The sequence below is a fragment of the Vidua macroura genome, chromosome 1, assembly GCF_024509145.1.
Source record: "Vidua macroura isolate BioBank_ID:100142 chromosome 1, ASM2450914v1, whole genome shotgun sequence".
Classification (NCBI taxonomy): Eukaryota; Metazoa; Chordata; class Aves; order Passeriformes; family Viduidae; genus Vidua; species Vidua macroura.
In genome coordinates this window covers 131,376,572-131,390,755 of record NC_071571.1, presented here as the reverse complement: position 1 = coordinate 131,390,755, position 14,184 = coordinate 131,376,572, and the positions used below count along the sequence as shown (strand labels likewise).

Sequence of the window (14,184 nt, the reverse complement as noted above, 5' to 3'; positions counted from 1 at the left end):
ATGGCTGTTACTGCTACCTGTGTGCACTCTCACCCGCTAAGCAACAGTCTTGGGGTGCTACTGGGGGGCATCTGCCTCAGCAGGGCCTCAGCCTCCACACTGCCTGAAAGGTCACAAGAGCCAGAGGAAAGGCCCTGTTGGCTGCAGAGGGCTTCAAGTCAGGCCCCGGATAAAGAAGTGACAGTGCAAAGCAGCCATCCAAGTCAATTTTAGAGAATGCATTAAAACATGCAAAAGCAGCAGGTAGAAATTAAATCAGGCTGATGGAAATTGCTCTTGAGACCTTGCAGCTTTGCATTAGCATGAAACCACATCTCCTTGGGAGAGGAGGAGGCCAAGGGAGGAAAAAGCCGAGAACAAAGAGGGAAGAGGAGAGACAGACCAAGAGACAAAGGCAGGAAGGGAACAGACACTCCGGGAGCACCAGAGGGGACCCTGGAAACCAGCAGAGTGAGAGTGGGAAAGGGCAGCCGTGCAGCAGCAGCATTTGGGACCACAAGGAGGGGATGTGGGAAGTGGGAACAATATTAGAAAAGAAAAACAGGACAATGAAATACAGCAGGAGAGAAAAGAAAGAGCCTGAGGGGCTAGGGTTGGGCAGAAGTTGACAGAGGAGAAACTGGAGCTGGGCAGCTGATTGGAGATAGCCAGCAGGAGCATGGAATAAGTGAATAGGACACAAAAGGGGGAGAAGGAAACAAAAAAGTGATGATAAGGCTCCGGAAGGAACTGGGTCATGGCAAGGAAAAAAAAAATAGCCAAAAATGCTAAGTACAGAGCAGAAAGGATGGGAGGGGCAAAGGGGAGCAGAAGCAACAAAAGTGAGGCATCAGAAAAGAGAAGCCAAAGGGACAGGAGGAGGGGGGACACTCCAAGTGCAGAAAGCAGCTGATGAAAAGGGAGGGTAGTGGCCAGGAGGGTGTCTGTGAAGCCAGGGGGTAGACAGGAGGAGTGAAAGCACAATAAATAAAAGGGGGTGAAGAAACGGGACAGAATGAAGTGGGAAATGGTTTTGCAGAACACTTGCCTCATTTCTGCACTGTCACTGATACTTTTTTGTAGCCCTGCCTCTTCACAGTTCATCTGCCAGCACCTCGCAGTACATCTATCGTGCTAAAAAGAAGCCAAGGCAATGATGGGCCCCTTTCTCTAATCCCAGCTGTATGATGTGTCCCACATCCACATGGGCACATCCAAATGGCCATCTAGGGACAGCCCCTGGCACAAGCCATAACTTGTAACAGACCTGGGTATTGGCTGGGAAAGTGCTAGGTGGCATGGGCCAAAACCACACCAGGGAGTTCTCTAAGCCATGTATGGAGGGCTACAGGATAGTGTGAGCTCCTATCTTGGAATTATCTTTCTTTCTAGTAGAGATGCAGCCTGGTACACTTGGAACCTGAGCCTGTCACTTGCTTTGAATGTTCCCCTTGTGTTTCTCATAGAACCTAGCATCTCTTCACAGGAGACAGGGAACACAGTGGGACTAAGCACCCTACAGGCAAACTGGGATGCGCCAGGCTAGAAGCCTGTCAGGGTCTGCCTCATCTCACTGATCCTGTGTTGCAGTGGGAGTGGTGCCAAAAGCCCAGGCATGAGCTGCTCTCTCTTAGTGGAAAATGAGAATGGGGAAGAAAAAGACAAGTCCAGTGTATGACTGCATGAAGAATGGCAGCTGATGGAGGAGCATGGTCAGAGATCTCATATTCCCTTTATCTGCTATAGACCAGGCTTTCACAGATAAACACACATGACCTCTTACTGGAATTAGAGGAAAATCCACCAGTGGCAGAGCCAGGGCAGATAGGAGAGGTAGGAAGAAGTGGACAGTGGGATATCAGAACAGGAAAGAAGGAACGCTCAGCACAGGGCAGAGAAAAGCCACATGGGGAAGTGGAAGAGGGCGGTTTGTGGTTGCCTGCAGCAGTATTGTCATGGTTCAGGCAGGAGGATGAGAAGGTGAAGGAGAAGAAAGGATCAGGACAGGTAGAGTAATGCAAGCATGTTACTATGCTTTGTCATGGCTGTGAACCCTAGACAGGCGGTTGGATGAAACCACTGGAGAACTGACACCAGTTTTAAGCTGAAGGATGCACCTCTGAAAAGCCAAAGGAAAAGTGGTGGGTGAATTTCTGAGTCCTTGTACTTGTGCTCCACTGCTGTCTTTTGCGTGACCAGGACAAGGCAAATGTGTGCCCTGCTTGGAGGAATCTTTCCTGCTTGCCCCGGGTTACCCTGATTAGCTTGACAGTGCTGACTGCCCAGTAGTGCCCAGAGCTGCTTTTTGCCAGGCCTCAGCCTGGCACTGTGCTCCACTTGGACTGGTCCCCCCTTGGTGGCCGATTAGCAGATTTTGAGACAAGGAGAATGGTCTCTGGCTCTTCCTATGCTTTCCTTTCCTTCTCTAATGGGTGTCAGGACCTGCCTCAAGGCTGCTAGCTAGATGGGCCCTGGCACATCCCAAGGTGAGACCCTCACCTGCCACCAAATTCTCCTTGTTATAAGACCTTGCTTTGTGACAAGTTTTCGGGCACATAGCCACGGGAATACAGACAGCCTCAAGTAAAATCATTAGCATCGCACGAATCTGCCTACACTCAAACCTGGAGAACCTGTGAGGCACCTGAACAGATGACAGCACCGCTGGGTTGATGAGAAGCGGCACCCGAGAGGTGGCAGCAAGACGCGCGGCATCTCTCTCCGGCCCTCGTGTCCGCTTCCCGCGTGGAGAACACAGCGGGGAGGGTGCAAAGGGACCCCCAAGCGCCCGACCACGGGGTGTCCCGCCCCGCCGCGGACCGCCCCGCGGGGGCGGGCTGGGTGCCCCCACAGGGCGGTGCGCGGCGGGGCGGTACCCACGGGGCGGGGCGGGCGGCTGCGGGCCGAGCCCGCCCGGGTGCAGTCGCCGCTCCGCGCCACGCCGCCGCGCAGTCCCCGCGCCGCTCCGTGGGCCGCCGGAGCCGCACGTCGGGCCGCCCTCCTCTTCCTCCCTACCGCCGCCGCCTCTCGCTATGAATGCACGCCGGGCCCTGCTCTCCGCCGCCTTGCTCGCCAGCCTCCTCTGGGATTTACCTTGCTGCCTCCCGGCTTCCCTCCCTACCTCCTCGGAGCTCGCCGCCTCCTCCAAAGGTGGTCGCAGCCGCAGGGTGCCGCGGTCCCCACGGGAAAACCGCCCGCGGCAAGGGGGACACGCCATGGACCGGGCGCTCCCGCGGGCGGAACCCCACGAGTACATGCTGTCTCTGTTCAGGACTTACTCTATCGCGGAGAAACTGGGCATCAACGCCAGCTTTTTTCAGTCGTCCAAATCCGCCAACACCATCACTAGTTTTGTAGACAGGGGACGAGGTAAGTTCTGGCCCCCCACGCCCCTCACGGTCCCCCCGGGGCTGCGGGTGTCCCTTCCCGCCGCGCTCCACGGTACGAGGCTGCCGTGCCGCGGAGCCTGGTGCTGGGGAGGTGGGGAGCGCGCTGCAGTGGTCACCGGTGCTGTTCCCCGCCCCGGTATTGCAGGAAAGTGCAGATCCCTCGGTAAATTGGGAGTCGCGTTGTTTTATTTTAAAGCAAACGGCCCCGCGGCACTAAACCCGAGCCGAGGCAGCCCTAAGTGCTGCGTGCGAGAAACACGAGTGTTCCTCCCTGAATCGTCATGAGCTGGTGGAAAACACACCCCAGCTTTGCAGGCGGAATTTGGGTGTACATTCAACATTGAAAAAAAAAAAATTAACTATAGCTCTTCTGGTTTCTTTCCACCCGCCGGAGATAGGGTGGCTCTTATCGACGCGGCTGCACGGCGAAAAGAAAGTTTAAACTGACCGAGGGCAAACATCTTCTGCCTGAGGCTGCTCTCGCCTCGAGTCGCGTTATCGGGGTTACCTGGAAGAGCCCCGAACCCTTCCGAGAGCGCTGGGACTGGGACCCTGCGGCTCCACTTGCGGGGGGGCAGCGTGCAGCCCAGGTACCGCCCGGTACCGGGACTCAGCGAGGAGCGGCCGGACTTGACGTCTGCTCCGGGGCCGCATCCTTTGAGCTGTATGCGGGGTTGGTCCTCACGCACCCCCGGGCCGGGATTGGCAGCAGGGCCCGCTACATTGGGCCGCAGAGCTTCCTGGGCGGCATCGGTGCCGCGGGGTTCCCGGGCCCCCTCCGTGACCTGCAGCCCCGGCCGGGGCCCTCCTATGCTCCTTTCTCGCCGTCGTATCGCTCGTACCCAGGGCCGCGGGTACACATTTCTTGTCGATCCAGAGTAAAATTTCCCTTCCATAAAAACGCCCCTCTGCCCCTTTTATCCCCCCCTTTTTTCGTTACCCTGGTTGTGAGCCATTAAGAACAGACTAATTAACAGGTTCTTAATGAAGGTTGCGCTTTCATTCCTCCCCCTCTCTCACATCCGAAGACCCTCCCCTCCGTCCGCGCCTCCTCGGGCACTGGTGTACCTGCCGGGGGCTGGCAGCACCGGGAGCCGGGGCAGCTCGCCGTCCTCCCGCCGTGCCCCTGCCGTTTTAGGGCACAACACAGCGCCGGGAAAGTCACACGGCTCCCTGGAGCTGCAGAAGCCGATCGCCCCAAACCAAATCGAACCGAACCCAAACCGACCCCCTTCACCGCCTCCCCGAGCCGGAAGCTTCTCCCCGCCCACGGCACCCAAGGCTCAGCCCCTTGCCCCATTGCTACCCCTGGCTCGGGGCAGTTCTTTCCGCGGAGAGCTCGGCGGGGCTCTTCGCCTCCCGCCTTGGTTCCCGCCTTGGTTCGCGCCTCTCTGGGCTCGGGAGGACGCGTGGGAGCGCCCACAGTATGTGCCCCTCGCGGTCGGAAACCCGCAGACGTTTTCGAGTGGAAAGGAGAGAAGGGGTTTTGCTCTTCGCCTTATGGGGGTTGTTTTCTTCGTCGCTGTTAAAAGCGGGGGTTGGGGGGAAGAGGACTCCTTTCTAGAAACACGGTTTCGAAAATTCAGCCGTCAGAAAAGAGCTGGACCGCTCCCCCTGACGGAGAGGAAACGGGGTGCTAATTCTGCGAGCCGCAGGAAATGGAGCCGCCCCCGATATCATCTTATTCTTGATAACCAGAAGAAAGACAGTTAATTTAACAAATTTAGCTCATCTCGCTGTATGTGAGATTCTACTCCGAGGGAAGTGATTTGCTAACAGAAGTCCTGGTTTGATTAAGGAAAAGCCTCACTTTTCCCCATTGATTTTGATTTGATGTGTCACAGGCTGTGACCTTCTGCTGGACCTTCTGAGGGTTGCTTAGCATCAAGCCACTGATTGGAGTATTTCAACTCAGTGATCTAATTGAGTGTTCATGTCATAACATATCAAATATTGTCTAGTCTCCCATAATGAAGTGGACCAGCCGATGGCACATCACCAAAAAACTTCAAGAGAGCTTCCGTTCCTCTGAAGTGGTAGCTATTTTACTGCCCACCTCCCCGTGGGCTCCTAGCCCAGTTAATTGGCGAGCTGGAGTTGTGCTGATGATGAACAGTCTTTGCTCAGGGAAAGCGGGGAAGGGGGGGCAGATTTTCTGTCACTTCATTTGCAGACAGTATAGCCGCCCAAATTGACCCAATTAGATGGGCTGCTCTTTACCTAAGCGGCAGCTCCGGGGGGGATATGACGGTGGCCGTCCCACCTGCCGCACGCCATCCTGCATGGCAGCATTTCGGGGGGACAGCAGCCCGCAGAGGAGCGCGAAGCAACTTTTAGTCCTGCCGAGAAATCCCCTTCCCGTTCGAGGCGGGTTGCTGTGCCCGCGAGTCCGCGAGAGCGTCCGGCGGGGCTGCTCGGCGCTCGGCTCCGACCGGCAGCAGCTCCCGGCCGCAGCAGTCCCGGGCCCTCCCAGACTGCGGGGCAGAGCGCTTCGGTGCAGACACCGACAGCAGCTTCCCTTTGCTTCGCTTCTTCCCTTCCCGCTTGAAGCTAATAAGATCGTTTTCAGGGTAGCGCGAGAGGGAGTGAAGGCTCACTACTGATTAATATATATGTAATTTTTTCCCCCGTCGGTTGAAAAAGAGAGGAGAAAGGGGAGAAAGGGTTTGCGATTCCCCCTTCTCCACCCCCTCCCGCCCCCCACTCGCTCCCCCTTGTTACGGTCGCAAGATCAGACAGGACCTAACTGAATGTAGGAAAATTACTGTTGGCACATGAAGTAACTCATTAAAACGCAGATGGTGCTCTCACTGGCCTCAGGACCCCCAGCATTGGAGCTCCACAGTAAGGCAGGACAATTAGGAGCTGCAAGGACTCCACCAGGCAGGGGAAGAAAAAAAAAAAAAAAGAAAAAAAAAAGAGAGAGCGGGAGGGAGCTGGAGAAGGGAGCTATAAACAAGCGATCCCACAGCTAGCAAGAAACGCGGCATGACTGGGAACAAATCGAAAACAAAAAAGAAAAAGCTGGAGTGCGAGGGAGCACGATTTTCGAAAGGATCTCCGTGGGAAGGGATTGCCACGAGGGCCGGCTGCTGCGAGTGCCCCTCGCCTCACCCTTTTGTGTCTGCAGAGCTGCCCGCAGCACCGGCACCAAGGCAGGGCTCCCGCATACGAAATGCCGCGGTCCGCGCCTAAGGGACGGGGAAATCGAAATAGGTCAAGATCGTCTCCTTTTTCCCTCCCCGTTTTCTTTATGCAGTTTCGCGTTCCAGTTGGAAGGCAGCTGATTCCGATGGGCAGGGATCCGAACATCGTTATTTTGCTCTTGACTGAAGGTGGTGAATAGACGGCTAGGACGAAAGGGGGATCCCGTGTGCAGATACAGAAAATGGCCCGGCTGTGCATGCGGCAGAGGAAAAGAGTGTAAATCTCACTTGAAGTTCATCTAGTACAACATATTTATGCAAAACAGCGGGTTTCTGGGTGGACCGAAAGCTGCAATGTAGTGTAATCTGTGCAGCGCCTTTGCCCAAGCAGTGTTGTCGTTGGCAGAAGGAAAATGAAATATAAACAGGGAAGTATTTTAATGGGAAAGGAGGGAATTCACAACTGTTAATTATTTGGTGACCTTGTATTCGATTTGTTTGGGCCCCTTATAAAAACACTAATGCAGACCAGACGGCCGGAGCGCGGCAGCGAGCTGCCGCTCCTCATCCCCGCCGTGCACCCGGGAAAGGAGCGAGCGGCCCGGCCCGGCCCGGCCCGGCCCGGCCCGGACCGGCGGGGCCTCCGCCCCGCGGAGCCGGTGGCGCGGGGGCGGGCGGGGCGCGGGCGGGGCGCGGGTGGCGGCTCCGCGCTGCCTGTGCCGGGAGGTGTTGCGGGGTTGGTGTTTTGCCCCCGCGCCGCGGGAGCTGCGGGAGGGAGCGGAGCGCGGGGTCGGGGCGCAGGCGGAGCAGAGCGCAGCGTCCCCTCGGCGGCTGCGGCTGCACCTCTCGCCGCTTCCCAGCGAAAATGGGGGCTGTCGGCGGAGGGAGTATTTTTTAGTTTATCTTTCGTTTGTTTGTTGTCCCTGGAGAAGGCGTGGGGGCTCGCGCACGCAGCGCCGCGGGACGGGAGGAAGGTCCGGGGAAGCGGCGCCGGGAGCTCCGTAGATCCGGCAGCTCGGCGGGGCGGTGCGCTGCCACGGAGCCGCTTTGCTAACAGGACGAGTAATTAACGCCTATCAAATTATTCCAGGGGCTCATTTCGGACCTGGTCCTGATTTTTTTCGTTATTACTATTATTTTTTTAAATCCTGCGGGGCTTGCTAAGAGGCTGCATTTTTTTTGTTTTGGTTTGTTTTTTTTTTTTTGCGGGGTGGACACGTGGGGAACGGAGGTCCGAGGTCTCCGCCTCGGAGCTGTGGAGTTTCCGCCGCCCGCGGGGAGATGCTGTGCCGCAGCTGGGCTGGCCCCAACCGGCAGCCGAGTGGCCCGCGGGGAGAAAATCCGGCGCAGGCCAGGGCCACTCGGTGCTGGGCACGGCAGCGGGGCGCCTCGCCCATTTACCTCCTCCCTTCACGGCAGAAAAAAACCCTCAAAACTGTCGATCGGAGAAAACCCTCCTTTCCTTGCGATTTCGGGGCAAGCCGAAACTGAGGGTTGGAGTCCTCTCGTGCCTGAAGTCTGATTTATGAGCGAAAGGGGATGTTTCAGTCTTGGTTAGTTATGGCCAGATCTGTATGCTCTGTTGCTCTATCTTAGCACTTCCACATTTACCACTCAGAAGTATCTTTGCTTCATTTCTTAGCTCCAAGCTCTGGGAATATTCAGACCGATTTTCTCAACACGAATAATTTCGGAGGAATTATTTCTCCTCCGTCGAAGTGTTTCGGGTAGCGTAACCGCCGCAAATGGGGAAAGGGAAAGATACTGGGTTAAGGTCTGTTACAGCAGGTAGAATCCCCCCAAGGAAGCTCCAGTCCGCCTCGGCGCATCTCCTGGGACGATGCCGACAGCCGAGGGCCCGGAGCCTTGCGTCCCGCGGGTGTTGCAGCGATCCCTCTATGCCCGAGGGCCGAGAGTCGCTCGTGGGAAGCGGGGAGGTGGCGGCGAGCGGGAGGCGGGAGAGTGGGGCAAGGGCAGGCAGCCTTCCCGGAGCAGGTACAGTACAGCGGTGATCAAAGGTACATCACAGCCAGGTGTCTCCCTGCTCAGAGGAGGGAAAAAAAAAAAAAAAAAAACAAAAAAAAAAAAAAAAAACAAAAAAAAAACCAAAAAAAAAACAACCAGCCCTCCAACAACTAGTTAGTGTTTTTTGGCAGGATTGGGAATTCGTCCGAGGAAGGTGTGGTCTTTCTCGGTTACTCAATAGCGAAGCGAACGATACATTTAAATCTAATCACTCGGTGTAATAAAAAACCGCGGCGAGGCAGGCGCTGGGAGATGTGGAATTGAAACCCGGAGAAATACCACACATGGAGAGTCAGCCCCTTGTTTCCACAGCTTGGGTAATGCTCCGAAAGAAATACCTGTCAGCCTTGCGACTCCGCAGACAACGTATGGGCAGACCTTCGCAATTAGGGACAATATATGTTTTAATTTCCAGATTATTGTTGTGCGAGTGTCTGCAAAGTGTCTTTAAACTGAAAATGTGCTTTTGGTTTGCGAGTTTAAATATGGCTTGAAAGAGAATTTGGGAATGGGAAAAATCTTCTTGAATGTGGTTTGGGTATAATTTGCAGTGATGTAAAGTTAAGATCTGAGCCCTGATGAATTGGCTGGGAGCCCAGTACCTGATCTGCCATGAAAAGGGAAACTTTGTGTAGCCTTCGTTAACCCCCGTCTCTCCTCAAAGCCCAGACTGCGGCAAGAAAGCGAGCCGGGAAACGGGAGAGGCTTCACACAGGGAATTGAGGGAAAAGTCCCAAACCAGTCATTCATTTAGCTTCGGAGATGCTGAAACTGCAACCACCGCACCGCGAAGGAAAGCGTGGGGGAAGGCGGGCGGGGGCCCGGCGCAGCGCCCCCGGCCCGGCCCGGCCCGGCCCGCCCGCAGGAGCACCGGGCACGCCGCTGCCCGAGCGCCTCGCGAGGGGCAGAACGGAGTAGCACTGCTCTCTTCCATCCGCCACTGACACATTCTTAAATTTCAGATACACCTACTCCCTCCTTCTGTCCCTCCTTCCCGCTCCTAATATTTTATTTTCGCCCTAAATAAAAGAATAAACTACGGAGAGTCGAAATAGAACACATACTTACTGCGGAGCTAACATTCATCTACATTAACGCTACAAATATAAACACACCTTCCCGGTGCATTTTCTGCAATGTGGCTTTCCCCAGCCCAGCTGGGATGACTTCGCTGTTCGCACCATTTCGGTAACGGGAATATCTGTAAGGACAGCTTCAGCTGAGAAAAAGGCAGATCTCGAGCTGGCTGTTAGAAACCCTGGGTTTCGCCTCAGTCGCTCATTGGGTTTAAAGGAAAACTGAAGAGGACAAGCCCCTGTCCGTTGTGCACTGCTCACAGGAAGAGAGAGGGACAGTCAGGGTGTCCCCACGCCGACTCTGCTGCCGCTCTTTGTGTGCTGGGAAGGCAGCAGCTTCGCTGGGACAAAGGGTCCCCAACCTAGACCCGTGTCTCCCCGTTTTGTGGAGGTTCCGGCGGTCCCGCTTTCCCTCTCCGCCCTCCGCTGCTTTTCCCACCCTCTCGACTGCGCTGGGAGCGAGCCAGTACTGGTTTAGGATTATGTATTCATCTGGAATTATTAGGTTACAAGAGTGAATAAATAGCGTTTATCTGATCGGATTCAAAGCTGCTTATTTGAAACAACCGGCAGCCCTGCCCCTTTCCCTGCCCTCCCGAGAGAGGCACGGGAGCCGGCAGCTGCCTGAGCCAGTGGGACTTTTCCAGCACACAGTTTCGGTGCTGCTGAAGCCCGTCTCAGAGATCCGCTTGACTGGGGCACATTTCTCTGCAAATCGGCCGTGTCGCCAGCGTGCCATGCCACCGAGCAACCCGGACCAGCCGTGCAGCGCCCCAAACCCTCGCCAAATTGGAGTCTCAAAAGATGCTGCTTGGGGAGCATCCCTGAGTAAGCCTTTTGGCACCCACAGTGCCGGAGCTGGTTTCCTCCCGCACCGCCCGGTGACAAGGGTCTGCAGACCCTTTAAAGCCCATTTTCAGCAGCAGGGACATGTGGGGAATTCAGCCTCTCGCTGCTTGCCTGGATGCTACCCCCGAATGGGATTATTTCCTGCGCTGCGACAGGCCACCTGCGTGACGGTTCCTCGGGAAGGGGAGAGGCGCTGCCACCTTCGTGTCGCCTCATCCCTCGGGGAAGGGCTGCCCTTTCCCTGAAAGCTAAGACTGCCGGGCAGTGCTGCCTTGCTCTTGCAGCCCGGCAGAGATAAGGGGGGGCCCAGGACCATGGCCCTGGCCAAGAATAGGACAAGGAGGAGTATGTGTGGGGGTGTCTGTTCCAGAGGGGCAGCGGCCCGGAGGCAGCATTCTCCTCATCCTCACCCCATGGCGACTGGGAGTATCAAAGAGAGCGAGCATCTCTCTCTGAAACCAAGCGTGACACCCGCCTCTCCATCCCCTAAGCAACGAGAGCGATTAAAAGCGAATCCGTGCCCAGGCCCGGCTCTGCCTGCATCCCGAAGCTGGGGATAGCCGCAGAGGAAGATGCTGATCTAGTTTCCTCGACGGACGCTGGAGCCCTTGAACGAAGGTCTGAGGCATCTCGGCAGGCCAGGAGATCGGTCTACGCCCTTTCGGATGCCCGGGTGTCTGACAGATGTTGGATGCAGGAAAAAACCTCCAAGACGACGAGAAAGAGGCGAAGGAGGACCTGCGCTTTTTTCTTACCCGAGGGCTCATCCGCTTTTCTCTAAAGCTTCCAGGACCCCCTTGAAGGAGGAGGCAATGATACCAGAGATCTCCTGAGCTGTTGGACCCTCTTTCTGCAACCACGTGCACCTCAGCCCATGGCCCGCGCCTGTGAAGGGTAGAACTACCCCCACGCGCCCCCAAAACTCACAGGAGACTCATGGACCGAATCCTGGTCTGTACTTGCAGTGCTGATGAAACTGTCCAGCACCTCTAGGCAGCTCCCGATGGGTTTCACTTTTATTTTCACAGCTCGATAAAGCAGCTGTTGTCGTCACCAGGACTGTGGCAACATTTTTCGGGCTCTGCTCGTGGTTTTTTTCAGTCTCCTCCCGCACTCCCTGAGCGGGATGCACGACCAGGCTGCCTCTCGCCCCTCGCTGGGAAGAAGCCCCACCGCGAGGAAACAGACAAGCCTGAAGTGGGAGGCGGAGACAGGGATGCGAAAGGCCTGGATTCAAATTTTCCGGGATGCCTGAAAGGCCTGACCGATTCCGCATCGCTCCCGCCGGCGCGCAGCCCCGGGGAGGCGGGGAAGCTCCGGCTCGGGAACTGCCTCTCCTTGCTGACTCCTCGTGCCACGCCGGGCGAGGCGGGGACCGCGGCCATGCCCCGGCCGCCTGGCTGCGGGAGCCGGGCAGGTGTGCGGGGCCCTGCGGGCGCCCTGCTCCGCAGCCTGAGATGCCGCGTGGGTGCGCGGCGCGGCGCGGTCCGGGCGGGCGCGGGGCCTCCCACGGCGGCTCCCTGCGGGGCAGGTCTTTTTCCCAGCAATTCCCGCTGTCCCTGCTGCACTCTACGCTCCATCTCCCTGCTGACGTCTAGAGGAACACGCAGCGACGCAGGGCGACTGTCGAGTGTGCTAATCCGCACTGATTAACTGCACGTTAATCCGCATTGATTTTTTACATCGCCGTGGCGCTTCTGAAGGTTTTGGTTTGCATAAATCATCCCCTTGTCTCTGCTGCCCCGCAGGGGGTTCCCAGAGACCTGTCAGGTAGAGCCGAGGTTTTGAAACATACTGATTAGGAATCGTAATGACTTTGGATATCGATAAATAACAGGCGGGTGTATAATTCTTTAGTCTGTTTCTACGCCCGGGGCGGGTTGATTTTGGAAAAGCGGCGAGGGGCTGCTGAACAGAGGCTCCAGTGACACTTTTACTATAGAAATCTACACAAGCTTTACTAGCTTCTGGGGAAACACAGGGGCTTTGGGAATTTTTGTATTTGCTGGGTTGTAAACATTTTATTGGAAAGCAGCTCAGGGGAATCTGGTTTGCTTTTTGCGCTGCACTTTGTACACCGATGTGTCAAAAAAGAAGTCCAGGTTTTCCTTAGAGGAGCACAGATACGTGTATATGGGGCTGATAGGCAGAGGATGTGCGTGGAGCAGGGTCTGCCTCTAGTCCTGGAGAGCTCTCTCCTGTCTGGTGCGGGTTCTTCCATACTTTCTTTCCTTTCCATATTCTTCCTTTTCCTTTCCATATTCTTCCCTTCTCCTTCTGCTTCTTTCGCCTCTCCCTACCCTCCCCCGGTCCCGGTCCGGCAGGGGGTGGGGGGGTGAGGCAGGCAAGAGCGGCCCCGGCCGGGCAAGCCGGCGGTGCTCCCTCCCTCTCCCGCCTCAGAGACCTCTCGGCAGATCCCCCCGAGCGCAACTGACTGTAATTATTTTTATCTCGCAGACGATCTCTCGCCCGCTCCCTTGAGGCGGCAGCAGTATGTGTTTGATGTGTCGACCCTCTCGGAGACGGAGGAGCTCGTGGGGGCCGAGCTGCGCCTGTTCCGCCGCCCCCCCCAGGGCCGCCCGCCGCCCGCCGCCCCGCTGCACGTGCAGCTCTCCGCCTGCCTCTCGCCGCGACCGCTGGACTCCCGCGCCCTGGACCCGCGGGCGGCCTCGTCCGCCGGCTGGGAAGTGTTCGACGTGAGGCAGGGCCTGCGGGAGCAGCGGCCCTGGAAGCGGCTGTGCCTGGAGCTGCGGGCCTCGGCGGACCGAGGGCCGCGGCGCTGGGTCGACCTGCGGGCCCTGGGCTTCGCGCGCCGGCCGCGGCCGCCGCAGGAGCGGGCGCTGCTGGTGGTCTTCACCCGCGCCCGGCGGCGGAGCCTCCTCGGGGAGCTGCGCGCCGAGCTGGGCGCACCCCCGCCGCCCGCTGCCCGCCGCCCGCCGGCCCGGCGCCAGCGCCGCACCGCCTTCGCCAGCCGGCACGGCAAGCGGCACGGCAAGAAGTCCCGGCTGCGCTGCAGCAAGAAGCCGCTGCACGTCAACTTCAAGGAGCTGGGCTGGGACGACTGGATCATCGCCCCGCTGGAATACGAGGCCCACCACTGCGAGGGCGTCTGCGACTTCCCGCTGCGCTCCCACCTGGAGCCCACAAACCACGCCATCATCCAGACCCTTATGAACTCCATGGACCCCGGCTCCACGCCGCCCAGCTGCTGCGTCCCCACCAAACTGACCCCCATCAGCATCCTCTACATCGACGCGGGCAACAACGTGGTGTACAAGCAGTACGAGGACATGGTGGTGGAGTCCTGCGGCTGCAGGTAGCGGGCGGGACGCACCTCGGCGGCAGCCGGGTCTGCGTCTGGCGGAGGTGCGGCGGCAGCGGCGAGCGGGGCCCCCGTCCCGCGGCCTGCCGAGCGCGGCTGGGGCGGAGGGGACCGGCGGAGGGGCGGGCGGCGGCCCGGCGCCGGGGTTCCGCGGCGGCTGCCCGCGGCGGCGGCGGGGGCTACGGCAGCGTCGGCCCGCGCCTGCCGGCGGGGAAGGGCGAGCGGGCCGGGCAGGCGGAGAGGCCCCCGCCCGGTCCCTTCCCCGCTCCCCTCTCCTCCCCCGGGGTTTATCTGGCGATCTATCCTCCTCCCTCCAAAGGTGAAGGCAATTTACCAAGTACAAAAAGAGTCGGGGGAGGGAGAGGGAGCAGACTGATCCCTCTCTCTGAAGTTGCTCT

The 14,184-nt window shown here is 57.9% G+C and overlaps 1 protein-coding gene across 1 annotated transcript; it reads left to right on the top strand.

Moving 5' to 3' along the window:
- Positions 1-3,011: 3,011 nt before the first annotated feature.
- GDF6 (growth differentiation factor 6) lies at positions 3,012-13,784 on the top strand. The gene is made up of 2 exons (XM_053987200.1): positions 3,012-3,348; positions 12,922-13,784. The coding sequence occupies exons 1-2, from the start codon at positions 3,012-3,014 to the stop codon at positions 13,782-13,784; spliced, it is 1,200 nt and encodes a 399-aa protein (XP_053843175.1).
- The last annotated feature ends 400 nt before the right edge of the window (positions 13,785-14,184 follow it).

Excerpts from the sequence above, each read along its gene's own strand:
- GDF6 (XM_053987200.1), top strand. The coding sequence starts at position 3,012 with ATGAATGCACGCCGGGCCCTGCTCTCCGCCGCCTTGCTCGCCAGCCTC. Across the intron at positions 3,349-12,921 it reads TTTTGTAGACAGGGGACGAG|ACGATCTCTCGCCCGCTCCC; the intron begins GTAAGTTCTGGC and ends TTTATCTCGCAG.